The 18,507-nt window shown below is 36.9% G+C and overlaps 1 protein-coding gene and 1 non-coding gene across 3 annotated transcripts in view; one reads left to right on the top strand and one right to left on the bottom strand.

Moving 5' to 3' along the window:
* KPNA3 (karyopherin subunit alpha 3) overlaps window positions 1–18,507 on the top strand; it is an 87,463-nt gene that overhangs the window by 60,975 nt on the left and 7,981 nt on the right. For both annotated transcript variants that reach the window (XM_060128928.1, XM_060128929.1), the window contains 4 exons: window positions 2,412–2,497; window positions 4,518–4,604; window positions 4,970–5,139; window positions 6,530–6,574. In XM_060128928.1, the coding sequence (XP_059984911.1) occupies window positions 2,412–2,497; window positions 4,518–4,604; window positions 4,970–5,139; window positions 6,530–6,574 (388 nt within the window). The remainder of the gene's footprint in view (window positions 1–2,411; window positions 2,498–4,517; window positions 4,605–4,969; window positions 5,140–6,529; window positions 6,575–18,507) is intronic.
* LOC132509047 (U6 spliceosomal RNA) lies at window positions 7,422–7,528 on the bottom strand. The gene has a single exon (XR_009536868.1). It is a non-coding gene; the product is annotated as a U6 spliceosomal RNA (small nuclear RNA).

Below are 18,507 nucleotides of genomic sequence, written 5' to 3' on the forward strand. Positions count from 1 at the left end.
GCTTTGATTATGTGCCACAACCATCCCTCCAAAAGCCCTTAACACTTTTTTAATACTATCATGTATATTTTCTATAACAAGATTTATTTAAGTAAAAATAAGTTTTATTTCAATTGTTAAACAAAAATTCTATTTACCTCTACTTTTAAGGCCCTCTTTTTGTTCTTGATTTGCTTTTCTTTCTTCTTCTTCTCCTTCTCCTTCCTTTCCTTTTTTTTTATTTTTCGGTCTTTGGCATGGGCTCATTTGTGTGGGTGTATCTGTGAAATACAGCATATATACAGAAGAATATGCTAAAATGTATGCAGACCTGTGTAACTACCACCCAAAGTAAAAATAGAAAACTACCACTAGTCAGTGGTTTCGATCTGACTTGATGAATTTGTCATGGGAAATTGTGTCATAATCTAAAAGCCCCATAGACTTTGGAGCCAAACAGACCTTGGTTTAAATCCAGAGTTTGTTGCTGACCAAAACCCAAGTAGCATTTGAGCCTCAGATACCTCATCAATAAAATTTAGGTGGTTGTGAGGAATGAAAATAATATAAACAAAACACTATACAATATCAAGCATATAATACGTTTTCATTTATTATTTACTTATTGCACTCATTATTTATTTTTTCTGTCTTCTCTTTTTTTCAAATGACATCTTAGAAGACTTTCTCTAGCTTTGTAATTGTATTTTTTACGTCTTTATGTTTTCTCATTTAAGGCCCTCATTGTCAGTATTTTGCCAAACCACCTAGCCTAGTTTAATAACCCTTTCTTCTTCTAGTCTGAGACAACATAAACTGTCTCATCATCTTTGATCTTATCATCCCTTTATTTCTCCTCAGCCTCGATACCATCTTATTTCTTGCCTTTTGCCAAAGTTCGTCATGTAGTTCTTGTCTGCTCCTTCATTTTCTCATCTGTTCCATCTTTTTAACCTCACCACTTTCTATATCGCTGACATTTATTCTCCTTAAAACCTTTTCCTTCTCGGATCTCTCTACCCTTTTGATATTAACAACCTCACTCTCTTTCTTTGATATTTACAGAGTTTCTCCTAAGTCCCTAACCTTTGGCTCCCCTTGGTTTTTGCTCACTACCACCCCCTCCTACCTTGGTATTCTATTTAAAAGAATGTGTGTTTTTCAGCTATCTATCCTAACTTAATGTAGATAATTTCTTACCAGATTTTTCCTACATTGGCCTTGAACCTTTTTTATCTATTCTGCATGGACTCCAACAGTGTTTTTTTTACTTCACTTTTCAGTAACACTCTATACTTAGTATGTCTGTAGAATAAATTTCAAGTTCTGAAGCCTGAGATTTGAGTCCTACTCCCCATACCACACACACAAACTTAGGTAACCTACCCTTCCAGTTTCATCCCATGTTATATTTTTTCATACCTTCTTGGCTTTAGCTCTCTTGATCCCTTCATAGTCATCTGTACACATCATGATCATCCCACCCATGATACTTTTATTTGTATTTCCAGCTGTCATTGCCTTTCTTTCTTTATCCCTCTTTGAAAATCTAGTTCAGTTTTCCCTTTCTTTGTGAGGTCTTCCATCACCATTCCAAATTATAATGATCTCATCCTTTCAGCAAAATTATGTAGCCTTGTAATATCTCTGGTATGTAAAGCAGATGGTGTAGTGGAATAAGAGCTTTAAGACCTGTCTAGAGGTTGTGGCAGTGATTCAACTGAGATGATGAGGGCTTCAGCTAACACAGTGATATTAGGGATGGTGCTATAAATATAAGAAATATTTAAGAGGTAAAATTGACATGACCCTATTGATTAGATGTCTGTGGGAGAGGAAGGAGTCAAGGAAAATAATGACTGGCTAAAAGTTGCAACTATCGGACTTCCCTGGTGGTGCAGTGGTTAAGAATCCGCCTGCCAATGCAGGGGACACGGGTTCGAGCCCTGGAAGATCCCACATGCTGCGGAGCAACTAAGCCCATTCACCACAACTACTGAGCCTGCGCTCTAGAGCCTGCGAGCCACAACTACTGAGCCTGAGTGCCACAACAGCTGAAGCCCAAGCACCTAGAGCCTTTGCTCCATAACAAGAGAAGCCACAGCAATGAGAAGCCTGCGCACCACAGCAAAGAGCAGCCCCCGCTCACTGCAACTAGAGAGAGCCCATGTACTTCACAACAACGAAGACCCAACACAGCCAAAAATAAATAAATTTAAAAAAAAATGTTGCAACTACCAATGGACGTAAAGAAGTAAGTTTATATTGACTGACTTTGAGAGCAAATGAGACATTCAGGTGGAGATAGCCAACAGGCAGTTGGACATAATAAGACAAAATTCAAGGACAAGGTAAAGGATAACCATATAATCTGCAGGTCATAAATGTAAATAGTAGTTATGTGTCTAAAGATTTTTTATTGTTTTTTACAGTCCTTCATTACAGTTTGAAGCTGCGTGGGCATTAACCAATATAGCATCAGGAACTTCTGCACAGACTCAAGCTGTTGTACAGTCTAGTAAGTAAATTAGTTAATTTAATTCCTTACTTGCTGGACCCTTTTTTTTTTTTAAAGGGAAGGAAGTGGTGTTTTATTGTAAAGACAGTTTTATTTAAAAATTGTGAATATTATAAGTTACTTATGATAGTTGATATCTTTACTATAGCTGTCATTAATCTATCATTGAATAATTTTAATTGTGGTTACTAAAAAGTGAATAAGAGTTTTATCTTTTTGGGTCAAGACCATCTCCTAATAATAGGGTTTAAATTTTCTATTCCTAATGTCTCCAAGGTGCTGAGTAACTTATGTCTTTTAGCTTGTAACATATATTTTTTAAATTTTGCTTACCTCAAGATGGGCTAACTGTTATTAGCATGTTGACCCAAACTGTCAAAAGCTCTTTGAAAAAAACTGGATGTCACCAGGTAGTCTTAAAGTGTGGCACACTTAACTGACTTCAGGTGGTACTTAAGGTGATTCTAAGTAGTAAATGATACAGCAATAAGTTACATTGAATCAAGTAGTGAGAATACTATTTTCTTTCACTTTTGTCTTAGATATTTCAGTAATGTCAAAGAGAAGATTTCTAGGTAGATGTTAGATGTAACAAAAAGAGAACAGCAGATTTTAGACTAGGGCTTTCAATAGAGACTAGTAGGTACAATTAAATAACAGTGTTTTGTTTTCATTTTTAATTTTTTGGTTATCTTCTATGTGTGGTGATTGATACTGGTATTCTATTTACAGAAGTGATGAATAAAATTAGTTAAAATACAAATGTGAGTCAGTTCAAACCCTCATACATTGCTGGTGAGAATGTAAAATAGTGCAGCCTCTTTGGAAAACAGTTTATTAAAAGGTTAATCATAGAGTTACCATATGGCCCAGCAGTTCCCCTACTACATGGAACCAAGAGATATGAAACCATGTGCATAGAAAGACTTGTACAGAAATGTTTGCAGCAGCATTACTCATATTATTCATAATAGCCCCCAAATGGAAATAACCCCAGTATCCATTAGCTGATGAGTAGATAAACAAAATGTGGTATACCATTGAATACTATTCAGCAATAAGAAAAAATGAAGTACTTATACATGCTATAAGATGGACAAACCTCAAAAACATTATTCTAAATGAAAGAATCCAAACAAAAAAACTACATATTATACAAGTTCATTTATGTGACATGTCCAGAAAAGGAAAGTCTGTAGAGACAGAAAACAGTAAATGGTTGCTTAGGGCTTGGGGAGAGGGTAGTAGGACTTCTCTGGGTATGGGATTTGGGGGTGATAGAAATGTTGTAAAATTAGATTGTGGTGATGACAACACAACTCTGTATAAATACTAAAACCATTGAATTGTACACTTAAACAGATAAATTATATTGCATATAAATTATATCTCAATAAAGCTATTAAAAGTGTGAGTCAGTTTTAATTTAAATGTTAAATAAATAATACAGGTAGTACAGAGATACAGCTAAAAATCCTAGAGGTAGTGCACAATTGACTGAAATTTAAGAAAAAGTGATCTAGCTTATGCTTAGTTTCTACAGGTAATGAATATGATACCAGTGTTTTGGAATTTGAGTTAACACATAAGTTATGTAAAGAGTAAGGATTATAATGATAAATTATCTTGAAATATAGGGTAGGCCTGATATGGGGATAATCATTTCTTTAGTTAATCCCATGTCAGCAATTGGATCATATTGACTAAAGTATTATATTCTAAGGTTACATGTTCAGGGTAGAAATTTTTTTAATGAATTATAGGAAAAATTTTATGCTGTTGTTTTCTTTTAATTAATAATATAATAGCAACTTCTAGACACTGTCAATAGGTCTGTTACTTGAATACTACTAGGGGAAAACACTAAAATTTATTATATTTAGGGTAAAGGTATTTGCCATATTTATTCATTCAGTGAATTATCACTGGGCAACTATAGTGTGCTAAACTCTGTATACAGGCTGAAATCTATGACTCTTCAACATTTTGCAGTGTAAATATTAGTTTTTCTTTATTATAGATGCCGTACCTCTTTTTCTAAGACTTCTCCATTCACCACATCAGAATGTTTGTGAACAAGCAGTATGGGCTTTGGGAAACATTATAGGTAAGTTGAATTTAGGTTTGAAAAGGCTCCAATTAAGTATCTTAATTAACTTTTCTCCTACATTGGCATAGCCATTACACACTATGTTTCCTCTAATTTTAATGTGGGTTGACTACCTTCTTGTTTTGTAAATACCAACTTAAGATTGTACCTCTTTGAAATGGATATGCAATTTGCTATGAGGATTGGTAGGTTAAATTTGTGTTCCCCAATCAAAATCTGGAGAGATAGCAACACTTGATGCCCTTGACTAATGGTGAGGAAACATAGAACATCAGTGTCCCAACATAAGCCATTGCATACATTTCAGACTTTCTCATCCTGAATGTAATTTTTTTTTTTAAATACAATTTTCATTTCTGTAGGTGATGGTCCTCAATGTAGAGATTATGTCATATCACTGGGAGTTGTCAAACCTCTTCTGTCCTTCATCAATCCCTCCATTCCCATCACCTTCCTTCGGAACGTCACATGGGTCATTGTCAATCTCTGCAGGAATAAGGATCCCCCACCGCCTATGGAGACAGTTCAGGAGGTAAATGAAGAAATGCAAAGGCCAGATGGTATATTTTCCCTATGTTTATGCCTTAGATTTTCATGCACAGGGAATGAAATAATGTATATACTGATTTCATTGCAGGTATGAGATATTTAAGTAACGTATCATACTTAATTTTGACTCCTGTGAAATAAAAGTTGAGACTCTATGGCAGCTGAGTGAATGTCAGTCCTCCCTAATTCAAGCAGAAAAATACAAAAGAAGAAAAAATCTCAGTTTTATTACTACATTGCATTGTTGGTTAACACTAAAAAAATAAGGGATTGCTACAGATAAAACTGGTCTACTTATATGCAAATGTTCTTGAGTGAATTTGCATTAAGTCCAATTGAAATTTCCCTTGATTCCTGACAAAATAATACTCTTAATATGTGGCATGCTTTGTGTTAAATCTGCTAATTAAAGCAAAGTAAAATCTTTGCTATTTACATATAATTTGTAAATGGATCTGAGTATTTTAAGTTTTAAAAAATCCTATGTAACCTTTAATCACTTGACTGTGCAGAGAAATGTTGACTGTGAATCTTTAATCTTCATAATTGATATCCTTCACAATCTTCTGCCACCTCTTGCCCTTATGGAAGGGGTACTTAGTGATTCTCCCTGCTATTGCCCCCTCCCTCTCAGGTTTAAAAGAAGATCTGTAATGCCTGAATTCAACAAACTTTATACTTTATACTGGTCATAATTTTCTTGACTAAATCTGAGGTTGAAAACTTTGACTCAAGTAGCTAAATAAAATCTTATTTTTACTTTAAGCAGGTAAGTGAGACAATGACAGCAGTTTTAAGAATAGCTTTTTAATTTTTTTAAATAATGCACTAGTTTTTCTTTTTAATATTTTATTTATTTATGGCTGTGTCAGGTCTTAGTTGTGGCATGCGGGCTCTTCGTTGCAGCACATGGGCTCTGTAGTTGTGGCACACGGGCTCAGTAGTTGCAGCGTGCGGGCTTAGTTGCCCTGTGGCATGTGGGATCTTAGTTCCTTGACCAAGGATCGAACCCACGTCCCCTGCATTGGAAGGTGGATTCTTAAAATAGCTATACTACATACTTGCATCTCCATTCTTTCCAGTTGACATATGTCATGAAGAAGGTTATTGAAAACAAATGTTTTTCCTTTAAGGTACATTAATCTCTGCCAGACTTAATTGAATATTTCAGTGAGACATCTGAAATATTTTTTTGGTTTTTCAGATTGAATTTATCATATTTTTATTTTCCTAATAGAGATTCAAACAAACTTAATGTTGTTTTTCTTGCCCTGCAAATAGTATTTACTGCTTTTTTTAATCACAGTTATTCATTTTTACAAAGACGTCTTCATCAAGTCTAGTATTATTTATTGTTTGTCTTCTTTCCTCAGATTTTGCCAGCATTATGTGTCCTCATATACCATACGGACATAAACGTAAGTAAAGCAGAAGCTTAGATTTGGGATTTTGCTCTGGATGGGACTGAAAGCGTTTTTATTATTATTTTTTAAAGGGTTATTTATTCTTATGCTTTTAATAAGTGTCAGCATATATCTTATTAACTTGTCAAGCTTTCACAATGTATGTGGTTTTCAGAAACAGGATTAAAGTTAAATTAAGTTTGTATCTTATATCATTCAGATAGCAAAAATGCTAACTTTAGAGAAATGATCACATATGTAGTTAATTTAGTTATTTGTATCATAATAGTGTTTTAAAGTATTAATATTTATAAAGTGGTAAAAGCTTTATAAAGCTTCTTCATATTTTTTTAAAATCTCATTTGATTCTTAAAATAGGTAGGCTAGATGCTGTTGTCCCCATTTTACAGAGTAAGAAACTGGGCCTCAGGGAAACATTAAGTGACTTATCCAAAGTTGCAGAGCTTGTTAGGGTCACAGTCGGTATTTAAAACTGAGATCTTCTGATGACAGATCGTGTTTACTTTCTATGAAACCACACGAACGCCCATGCTACAACCTTTTGAGATACAGTATTGAAGGATATCAAGTATACTTTTATTTTTATTTTTTTAACATCTTTATTGGAGTATAATTGCTTTACAGTGGTGTGTTAATTTCTGCTTTGTAACAAAGTGAATCAGCTGTACATATGTCCCCATATCTCCTCCCTCTTGCGTCTCCCTCCCACCATCCCTATCCCACCCCTCTAGGTGGTCACAAAGCACCAAGCTGATCTCCCTGTGCTATGTGGCTGCTTCCCACTCGCTATCTGTTTTACATTTGGTATTGTATATATGTCTATGCCACTCTCTCACTTCGTAAAAATATGGAATGCTTCACGAATTTGCATGTCACCCTTGTGCAGGGGCCATGCTAATCTTCTCTGTATCGTTCCAATTTTAGTATATGTGCTGCTGAAGCGAGCACTCAAGTATAGTTTTAAATGCAAAGGCATCTTTACATGATTTGTCCATTACATGAGATTTAGTTAAGCAATTACTATATATATGCTGGCAAATTTTTTATCAGGCAGTCTGAAAATTCTCCTGAATGTAGCAAGGCTAAAAGTTAAATTCTTCCACAGAGTAAAACAATGGATAGGGCTTCCCTGGTGGCGCAGTGGTTGAGGGTCCGCCTGCCAATGCAGGGGACACGAGTTCGTGCCCTGGTCCGGGAAGATTCCACATGCCGCGGAGCCGCTGGGCCCGTGAGCCATGACCGCTGAGCCTGTGCGTCCGGAGCCTGTGCTCCGCAACGGGAGAGGCCACAACAGTGTGAGGCCCGCGTACCGCAAAAAAAAAAAAAAAAAAAAAGATAAATTTCAGTGAATTTAGAACTGATTCTAGCGTTGATCTAGCATTAATTTGGCTTCTGATATTCCAACTAAGATCTCTTTCTGATTTGTTGTATGTTTGTTTTTATAATCCTATCTTTGTTTATACACACACACATAATATGTATGTATGTGGGTGTCAGAATTATGTGTAATTTATCATTGGGATGAAGAAAATACATCTTTGCTAACATTTCTCAAGAGGCAATGTATAATTCCTGTATAAATATTGAACTACACGTTTTGCTAGTTAATTTTAGGACTTTAAGTTCTTAGGAGGGTATCTTTTAAAGGCAACTAAAGTAACTTTTTATTTGTGAAGTGTTAGCCTGAACTGTCATAAAAATTAAGTGAAAACTGTTTAGTTATATACTGTCCTGTTTTCAAAATGGATGTAAAAGTGACTTAGCAACAGACATAAGATAATAAATATCTTAAAAGAAAGGGGGAGGAGGTAAAATTCTTTTTATAAATGTATTTGTTGTTATTGAATGCTAAATTTAGTCCTAAGCTTTCTGAAAGCCAAAATTAAAAGGCAAATAAGCAAAATATCTGATATTTCCATCAAGTCATTTCCCCTAGGACATTATGGAATTGATTATAGACAAATAAAAGCTTCCATCACCTATTGGTCTTGTTTATTTGAAAGCTAGAGGTATTAAAGTGATGCAGTACTGTAGTTATAAGTATATTTATTGAGTTTAACAAACACAGGTTGTTCCACTTAAGCCAGAATTGCACAGAGAATTATAGGCACAGAGATGAAGAAGACATAGAGGCCCTGCTCTCTAAGACCTCAACATTAGTAGCAGGTAAAAAGAGTGAATGGAATGAACTTTTGTCAGTTACTTGCTATACTAAATCTGTTTCTATAATCTCCTTTTATCTTACCAGCACCCTTATAAGTTTTGTTCTCTTATTTTACAAGTAAGGAGACTGAAACTTAGTCAAGTAAAATAACCTAACTAAGGTCATACAGTGAATAAAAGCCATGGCTGAGAATTGAAGCCAAGTCCAAAGCCTATGCTCTTTCATACCATGATCACATAAGCACACAATATGTGTGCAAACAAACAAGAAAAGAAAAGTAAAACAGAGGCATGACCAAAATGCTAGAATTATGAAAGCACATATTCTCTCTGGCAACCAGAAAGCTTCATTGAGGAAGTAACATTTGAAATAAGCATTATAAGGAGATGGTGGTGGAAGTGGTGATAGAAGTGAAGAAGATGTTTATGTTAATAGTTGGCATTTATTAAGGGTTTTAAAGTGTGCCAGGCACTGTTTTAAGTACTTTTCATATGTTTACTCATTTATTCCTTATAAAAAATCCTATGTGATTGGTTACTATAATTATCTCCATCTTACAAACAAGGTAAAAAGAAAACAGATAGTTAAGTAATTTGTCTAAAGTCATACAACTAGGATAAGAAGGATTTTGTCAAGTTGAAAAGGTCATTTCAGGTGCATGAGGAGCAATAATAAGGAATCAAGAGAACACATGGAGGGTGTGGAGAATACAGGTGGTTAATAAACCAACACGTTTGCTGGGGAGTTAAGTTTCAGGGTTTTGAATGCTGTTTTAAGGAATTTGGGCTTATCTTGTAATCAGTGCAGAGTCATTGAAGATTTTCAAATAGAGGAGTGATATGCTCATGTCCGTTATAGTCAGATAACTTGGAAAAGGCAAGGAGGGTCTGGAGTGGGGAAAGTTTGAGTGTATCCTGGCCTATTTTACTATCATAATAGGTTTAAGGAAGTTGATGAAGGTATGAGCCCGAAGCTAATGGTTAGGAGAGAGAAAGTGAGTTAGAACTTCAAGAGGAAAGGATCAAAGAGAAGGAGAAGTAAAAATTACTTTGGTTTCTAATTTGGCAATCTAAATGGATAATAATGCCATGAACCATCAGGAGTCAAGCAAACGGATGAGACTGGTAGAGGGAGATGATGGGTTTATTGTAGGACAGACACATTCATTCTGATTTATTTGTTGTTCCTCTGTAGTAATGTTTCCAGGAAGGAAAAGGCCATACATCTTTGAGATTTATCAGTACTTAAGAAATTCATGAAAATATGGACATGGAGTAAGATTCAGAAAAAGGGCTAAAAATTGAATTCTGAGGAATTCTCTGCATTTGAGCAGTGGTAACAAGGGAAAAGGAACCAGCCAAGGAGTTTTTTAAAGTAGAGAGACGGAAATATAAATTGTGAAGCAAAGAGTGGGGAAAAAAATAAGGCAGAGATTCAGCAGGTTCTAGATCATACAGAGTCTTGTGTACCACCTTAGGATTCATGTATCCTCTTTATGTAGCTGAGAGGGAGCTACATTATGGATTGATAATTTATACCAATTATGAGTGGAGTGTAGATTTTAGAGGAAAGTGGAGTTGAGAAGACAGATCGGTGTTGATTTTGTGGTGTGAATGAGAGAACATGAGGACCAGAACCAGAGCTTAGACATTAGCAATAAAAAGACAAGGGAGGACTGTAGAAATGTTTAGGTGATAAATTTGCTGGTTTTGATATGGGTGGTGAGAGAAGAGAGGAGTCAGGGATAGTACCCAAATTTCTAACTTGGGTCTTAGGGTAGGACACAACAGAAAAGAAGTATAGCAGCAAGGAGAGGTATAAAACAGCAGGACATGGGCTTCCCTGGTGGCGCAGTGGTTGAGAGTCCGCCTGTCGATGCAGGGGACATGGGTTCGTGGCCCGGTTCGGGAAGATCCCACATGCCACGGAGCGGCTGGGCCCGTGAGCCATGGCCGCTGAGCCTGTGCGTCCGGAGCCTGTGCTCCGCAACGGAAGAGGCCACGGCAGTGAGAGGCCTGTGTACCGCAAAAAAAAAAACAAAACAGGACAGACTTCATTTATGAGACAGTCACTAGTGAGACTGCTGGAGAAGCTGCGTTAGGGTGTGGAGAGAATTAGGTGGTTTATGGACATTCGTATGCCTTTGTGACATTAGAAGAATCACTAAATATTGACCCCCGAGGACTAGAGAAGAAATCTGGACTGATTCAGGTCAGTCTGTGTTCATTTGCTTTCTAGTTATTGTGCTTAGAAAAGTTAAGGTGCAATTGCAGTGATTCTGTAGCATTTGGTTTTCCTGTCCTTTTTGAAGTTGTTCATCCATGGCTTGATATGCACAGATAATTTTGAGTATTATCTAACTTTTGATACAAATCTACTGCTGTTACAAATGAAGTTAATCAGTTGTAGCAGATTGGTTACGTGCTGAGACTTGATGGTTAGTGACACTTGATGATATGTCAGGGGTCCCCGAGACCACCTTCAGGTTCAGTAATTGGCTAGAAGGAATCACTGAGAAGCTTTTACACTCATGCTTGTAATTTATAGCAAAAGGATACTGATTTGTCTAGGGAAAACTCAGTCTTTTCCTTCCTGTATAGGGAAAAACCCAGTTCTTCCCTACGGTGCATATCTCTCCTATGTGTCTCCTTCACTACTTGTACAGAACACTTCACTGCTCATACTTCTTGTCACCAAATGTGTTGAGCAGGGCTGGGCGGGAGGGTTCTCCACAACAACAAGCAAGTCTCTGTGACCCACTAGGTGTCCTACAATTTAATTCAGTTCCAACACTACCCAGAAATAGTGTCAGATCCCACAGGTTAAGGACTCAGTCCCATGTGATGGCCACCTCTTCCCCCAGCCCACAGGCACACTTCAGATGCCAGTCACAAAGTCACAAGCCCTGTGCTTCTGACCACCCAGCTATAGATTAGAGGTTTCAAAGACCCCCTCCTTGGGTTCTATTAATTTGCTAGAGCAGCTCGAAGAACTCAGGGAAACAGTTACATTTACTAGTTCGTTAAAGGATATGATAAAAGATACAGATGAACAGCCAGATGAAGAGATACATAGGGCGGGATCTGGGAGGGTCCTATCCCCGTGAAGTTGGGGTATGTCAGCCTCCTGGTGTGGGTGTGTTCGCCAGCCAGGAAGCTTTTCAAACCCCCTACTGTTGGGATTTTATGGAGGTTTCCAAAGGTAGGCATGATCAGTTGTTAACTCTGCTTCTAGCCCCTCTCCACTCTCTGGAGAGTGAGGAGCAGGGCTGAAATTTCCAGGCTTCTAGTCATGACTCGGTCTTTCCGGTGACCAGCCTTCATCCAGGAGCCCTCCAGGAGGCCGTCCAGAGTTACCTCATTAGAGCAAGAGATGCTCCTAGTGCTCATATTGCTTAGGACATTACAGGGGTGTCAAGGATGGGGTCAAAGACCAGATATTGGAACAAGAGATGCTCTTAATGTTCTTATCACTTAGGAATTTATAAGGTTTTAGAGCCCTGTGCTAGAAACTGGGGGCAGAGACTAGTACATTTCTTACCATTTCACAAGATTAAAATCAACAAAGGCTAAAGGTACATAGGGCAGAGTTTAGGAGGACCCAGGTGCAAGTTTCCAGTTGTCCTTTCCCAGTAGATTGGTAAGGACAATGCTTTATTCTCCCATCAACCATGTGTGGCGACACATATCAAGTATTACCAACCAGGAAGCTCCTGAACTTTGATGTGTCCAGGGTTTTTTCTGGGGAGTCAGTCACATAGGCTGACTGACCTTAACTACTCAGTCTCTATCCCCTCCCAGGAGTCAGACTGATACAGTGTGGCCCAGGGTCTCAGGAATGCAATGTTATTAAGCAGGATAATCCCAGGGCTCAGAGGTTATCTTGAAGAAGCTGATCAAGGACCAGTCCTTTCTTTGGAATGTATAGGATTTGAGCACCCTGAGCTTTACTCAGTTACCCTTTACTGCATATAAGGATAAGTATACAGTTTTAACTTGATTCAGCTCTAGTTGTCTCTAAAGCATGTGTGATGTTAACATTCCATAGACATTCTACAGACACCTACTAGGAAATGGTGTACATGTTAATAGCAGTTTTTGGTAAGGGTGCCTGCCTAACAGGACATTATTTGTTAGCATATTTACTGGAGGTGGTAAAAATTGGTAAAGCTCTTTGAGCTGAGTATATTATTCTTTGGAGACTTCGGATTGCTAGAGATTTTCCTTTGGTTCATAAGATACCAGTTTTCAAGAAGTTTGTTCAATACATTGACCCTTTGAGTTGCCTGTCTTTTCCGTGTATATATGTGTCTCATACTGTGTGTCTAGAGATCAGCTTTCTAGCAGTCTTCAAGTACATGAAATATTGCTGAAGTAAAAAATTTTAAATGTTTCTAGCCCAGAAAAACAGACATAGTGAAAAATAAAGTAGCTCAGGATTGCCAAAGACTTCATTGGCACATGATTAATCTGACTATTAGCTGGAAGGAAAAGAGTACACTCATTGACTATTAGTGACTGTAAAAGCCAGGCATTTTACCATAGAAATCCAGAAAAAGGGAAAAACCAAGAAAAAAGAATATTGGAGGAGGTGTAAAATAGCAGAAGCAGCTCAGATGGGAAAAGGCAGCAAAAGGTAAAATTACAAATGTCAGAGACATTGAGCAGCTGTTAGCCTGATTATGGAGATGAAGAAAGCAAACTGATGAAAATAGAAAAAACTAGAATAGCCTGATAATCTTGTGCTGTGAATTTCAAAGTTTTAAAGCATTTTTAAAACGAGATTTTCGGTGAAGGCCCAATATATTATAAAACAAAATTAAAGAGAGACTAGAAGAGTCTTTACAGCTTCAGGGGGCCTGAGACCTAGCTATAGCTTACTTTCCCCCACCAGCCTTTGAGGTGGTGTCATGAAGATCTAACCAAAAACCATTAATTGATCTGAGCTTAGAAATCTTAAATATTTCATTTTTCTAGGCTACTGTATATTAGAAAAGAATGGTTTTCTGCTAATAGTAGGGAGCTATAATGGAAAAATGTTACCTTTCATTTAGCAGCTTCCTAAAACATCACAGGCCAAGGCAACCAAGTATTGTTCTGCACAGTATTCCATTTTGTGGCTATGGTTTATTCAAACACACTATTTTGGGTAGGCATTTAGACCATTTCTTGAATTTTGCAAATATGAATAATGTAGCGGGCAGTAATCCTGTGTGTTTTCATATTACTGGAGATAATATTTCAGGGTAAATTCCTAGAAGCAGATTGCTAGGTCAAAGAGTGAATGCATTATAATTTTTGTTATACACTGCCAAATTCCCTGCCTTAGGGGCTGTGCCATTTGCATTCCCAGCAGCAACATACAAAAGTGACTTTCTTCATGGCCTTGTCCATGTGTTGTCATTTAAAAATTTTTGCCACTCTATGAGAAACTGTATCTCTTTTTTTTTTGCGGTACGTGGGCCTCTCTCACTGTTGTGGCCTCTCCCGTTGCGGAGCACAGGCTCCGGATGTGCAGGCTCAGCGGCCATGGCTCACGGGCCCAGCCGCTCCACGGCATGTGGGATCTTCCCGGACCGGGGCACAAACCCGTGTCCCCTGCATCGGCAGGCGGACTCTCAACCACTGCGCCACCAGGGAAGCCCTGTATCTCATTTTTAGTATGTGTTTCACTTGTTGTGAGTGAAGTTGACCTTGATTTCATATGTTGAAGGACCATTTTTACATCTTTGCAAACAGGCTGTTCATCTTTATTGCTCATTTTCCATCAGATTTTTGATCTCTTTTCCTTGGCTTTTAAGAGCTCTTTGTGTATTAAGGACATTAACTCTTTATTTATGATATATATATATATATATAGTCAAATATTTTCCTAATTTGTCCTTGGCTTTGATATATTTTGCCATGCAGTTTTCTCCTTTTTATGTAATCAGATTTATCAGTCATTCCTTTTGTTGAATCTAGATTTTTTTCCTGAGTTATAGATGGTTTGTTTTTGTTTTTGTTTTTTGCGGTTCGCGGGCCTCTCACTGCTGTGGCCTCTTGCGCTTCGGAGCACAGGCTCCGGACGCGCAGGCCCAGTGGCCATGGCTCACGGGCCCAGCCGCTCTGCGGCATGTGGGATCCTCCTGGACCGGGGCATGAACCCGCGTCCCCTGCATTGGCAGGCAAACTCTCAACCACTGCGCCACCAGGGAAGCCCTATAGATGTTTTATTATGTTAAGGAAATATCCGTAAAATCCCATTTTGAGTGTTGACATCAAGAATGCGTGTTGGAATTTTTCAGTGTCTATGGAGAGGATTATATGATTTTCTCCGTAAGTCTATTAATATGACATACATTGATATTCCTAAAATTGAAACATCCTTGCATTCCTTGAGAAATCTCACTTGATTATCATATATTATTTTCTTAATGTAGTATGGGATCCTTTTCACTAATATTTTATTCAGAATTTTTACATCTCTATTCACATAAGAGATACTGGTGTACAGTTTTTTTATGCTATCTTTATTCGGTATTAATATTGTATTTTTATTGCATTTTAAAAGTTTAGGTATTAACATTATGCTTCATTCGTTTTCTATGCTCTGGAACAATTTATATAGCCTGAGGTCTATCTGATCTTTGAAGATTTGGTAGTTTCCCTCTTGAAACCTTTTGGGTCTTGATACTTGTGTGATTAGTTCCCTGATAATTTTCTCTATTTTTGCTATTGAAATTGGCTTGTTTAAGCTCTCAATTTCTAGTGAGGTTAGTTTTTTGTAAACTACTGTCCTAGGAAATTATTCATTTCATCTAGGTTTTCAATTTTGCTTGCATTTAAGTATGCAAAGTAATCTCTTTATGATTTTTTTGTTTTAATTTACTGTTTCAAGAGTTATTTTCTTCATTATTTCTTATTTTGTACATTTGTGCTCCTCCTACCACTTCTCTAATTAAGTTAACTAGGACTTTTTTTCAATTTTTTCAAAGAACTAGGATTCTGATTTTTAATTAGATCTGTGGTTTTTCTGTTCTTTACTTCATTGCTTTCTACTTTTGTACTTACTGTTTCTTTTTGCTTTCTTTTGGTTTGCTCTGTTCTTTTTTTTTAATTTATTTATTTTTGGCTGCGTTGGGTCTTCATTGCTGCGCATGGGCTTTCTCTAGTTGCAGTGAGGGGGGCTACTCTTCCTTGTGGTGCGTGGGCTTCTCATTGCAGTGAATTCTCTTGTGGAGCACGGTCTCTAGGCACACGGGCCTCAGTAGTTGTGGCTTGCAGGCTCAGTAGCTGTGGCTCGGGGGCTCTAGGGCTCAGTCTCAGTCGTTGTGGCGCACGGGCTTAGTTGTTCTGTGGCATGTGGGATCTTTCCGGCCCAGGGCTTGAACCCGTGTCCCCTGCACTGTGCCACCAGGGAAGTCCCTGCTCTGTTCTTTCTCTAGCTTTTTATTTGTGATCTATTTTCATTCTTTTAAGTTCTGTTGTATACATTTTTAAGGCTATGAACTTGCCTTTGAACACTGCTTTAGGTAAATCCCATAGATTCTGATATGTGGTGTTTTCATTATAATTTTCTAGAAATTTTTTTTCTGTTTTTTTTTTTTTTTTTTAATCCAAGAGTTGTTTAATATAAGGCTCTTAAATTTCCATGTGGTATTTTGGTATTTATTAATACCTAATTTTATTGCCTTGTAATAGTTTTATAATATTTCTGCTTTATGTAATTGATGTTTTCTTTGGACCTAATAATATTTTTGTGCTCCATTTGCAAGTTTATTATCTGTTACCAGGTTTAAATTTCGATGTATATTTATAAAATCTGTATCCTCACTTTTTATCTACTTGACTTCTCATACTGACAACAGTGTATGAAAAATCTTTTTTCAGTATATTTTTATTTTTTTCTTGCATCTTTTTATTTTCTCCTTTGTAGTGGTATTTACAGGGTTACTTGGTGAATAGATGTTTTTAACAGTTACATATTCATTATAAATTGTGAGATATAGCTTTACAAAGTAGCCTTCTTTATTCTTTGTAATACTTTGTAGAATGAATTCTACTGGTCTGCTAACAGGATTGTAGTCTCTGCTTTGTTATCATTTACTTGGTGTACCTTTGCTTGTCCTTTTACTTTTAGCCTTTTTAAATGACTGTTTTAGGTGTGTCTCTTGTGTACAACATAGAATTGGGTTTTGTTTTAGGAGCCAATTTGAAAATCTTTTTATTGTTACAGGTGAGTTAAGCCTGTTTCATATTGTTTGATATGTTTGGTTTCAATTCTGTCCTGTTATTTTGTGTTATAATTTCTGTGTGTTTTATTTTCTACTTAGTGTTCTTTCTTCTCTCTTTTAAAAATTTCTTTTGGTATTTAGGAATGTTTGTTTTTGTTCTAATGTTACCTTTATACTTATACCTTTTATAATGCCTTTTGTTTTTTTATTGTCTGGTTTGATAGGTTTAAATGGTATTTTTTGACTCCTGTCTTTACCCATACAGCAAGTGATGAGCTTATTTCTATTTTCTCTTTTCTCTCACCTCATTCTCCCATTTTTGAATCTAGGTTTGTGTCTTTTGCCCATTTTGGGAAGTTTTCCATCATTATTTCTTCAGATATTTTTTTCAGCTTCACCTCTCTTTCTGGGACTCTACTGACATAAATGTTATTATATCTTTTGTTATCATCCTACAATTCCCTAAAGCTCTGTTCATTCTTTGCAGTCTTTTTTTTTCTCACCCAATTGGATGATTTGTATTGATCTGTCTTTGAGTTAGTTGATTTTGTTTTTTCTTTCCCTTCTACTATTGAGTCCTTCCAGTGAGTTTTAAATTTTGGTTACTGAGTTTATTAGTTTTAAAATCCATTTGGTTCTTCTTTATTTTTCCTATTTCTTTGCTGAGACTTACTATATTTCATTTGTTTCAAATGTGTTCATAATTGTGTGCTGAAGTATTTTAATGACAGTTACTTTAAAATCCTGTCAGATAATTCCAATATCTGCGTCATCTCAGTGTTGGCATCTGTTGACTTTCTTTTCGTTTCTCAGTTGAGGTGATCCTGGTTCTTGATATTATGAGTTATTTTCAGCTGTAGCCTGCATTTTGAGTGTTATGTTATGAGACTCTGATTTCTGTTTAAATCTTGCTACCTGTTACTGCCAGACTTGGTAGTAGACAAGCTTCACTCACACACACAGCATCTGTAGACACCTTCCAGCAAGGAGGCTTTCCTTGTGGGGGTAGGATGGTACATGGATGGAGTTCTCAGGCATACCTTCTGTCCTCCCATTTGTCAAGTGCAATATTTCAATTTTTCTGGAACATATAACATTTAAATTATTCTTCCACTCTTACCCTCACATTTGTGTTAGTTTTTGATCTACAGTGAAATATTTCTTCGGTTATCTCTTAGTTGAATGAAGCTCATCCTCTGGTAAAGGTGTCAGCAGATTTTTCTTTAGAAGACAGTAAATCTTGTAGGCTTTTTGAGCCACATGGTCTCTGCCCCACTAAAGTGGAGTCGTTTTACTAGGATATGTTACCTTTAAGCTCTTCACTGCTCTTCTCTGAAGTCTCACATAGCCTTAGGGCAGGAGGTCCAGACAAAAGGTAGAATTTAGTTTTTTCTCTTCTTACAGGTAATTTGAAATTTGTAGCATTCTCAGACTCCTAGTAATGTTGAAGGTGCAGGCTATGTGTGGTTTTATTTGCTCTTGTTAATCCATATACTTTTCTGAAGGTTACATGGAGAGATTTGAATTCAGGTGGCTGCTGTTATTTTA

This window comes from Lagenorhynchus albirostris, chromosome 18, assembly GCF_949774975.1.
Source record: "Lagenorhynchus albirostris chromosome 18, mLagAlb1.1, whole genome shotgun sequence".
NCBI lineage: Eukaryota > Metazoa > Chordata > Mammalia > Artiodactyla > Delphinidae > Lagenorhynchus > Lagenorhynchus albirostris.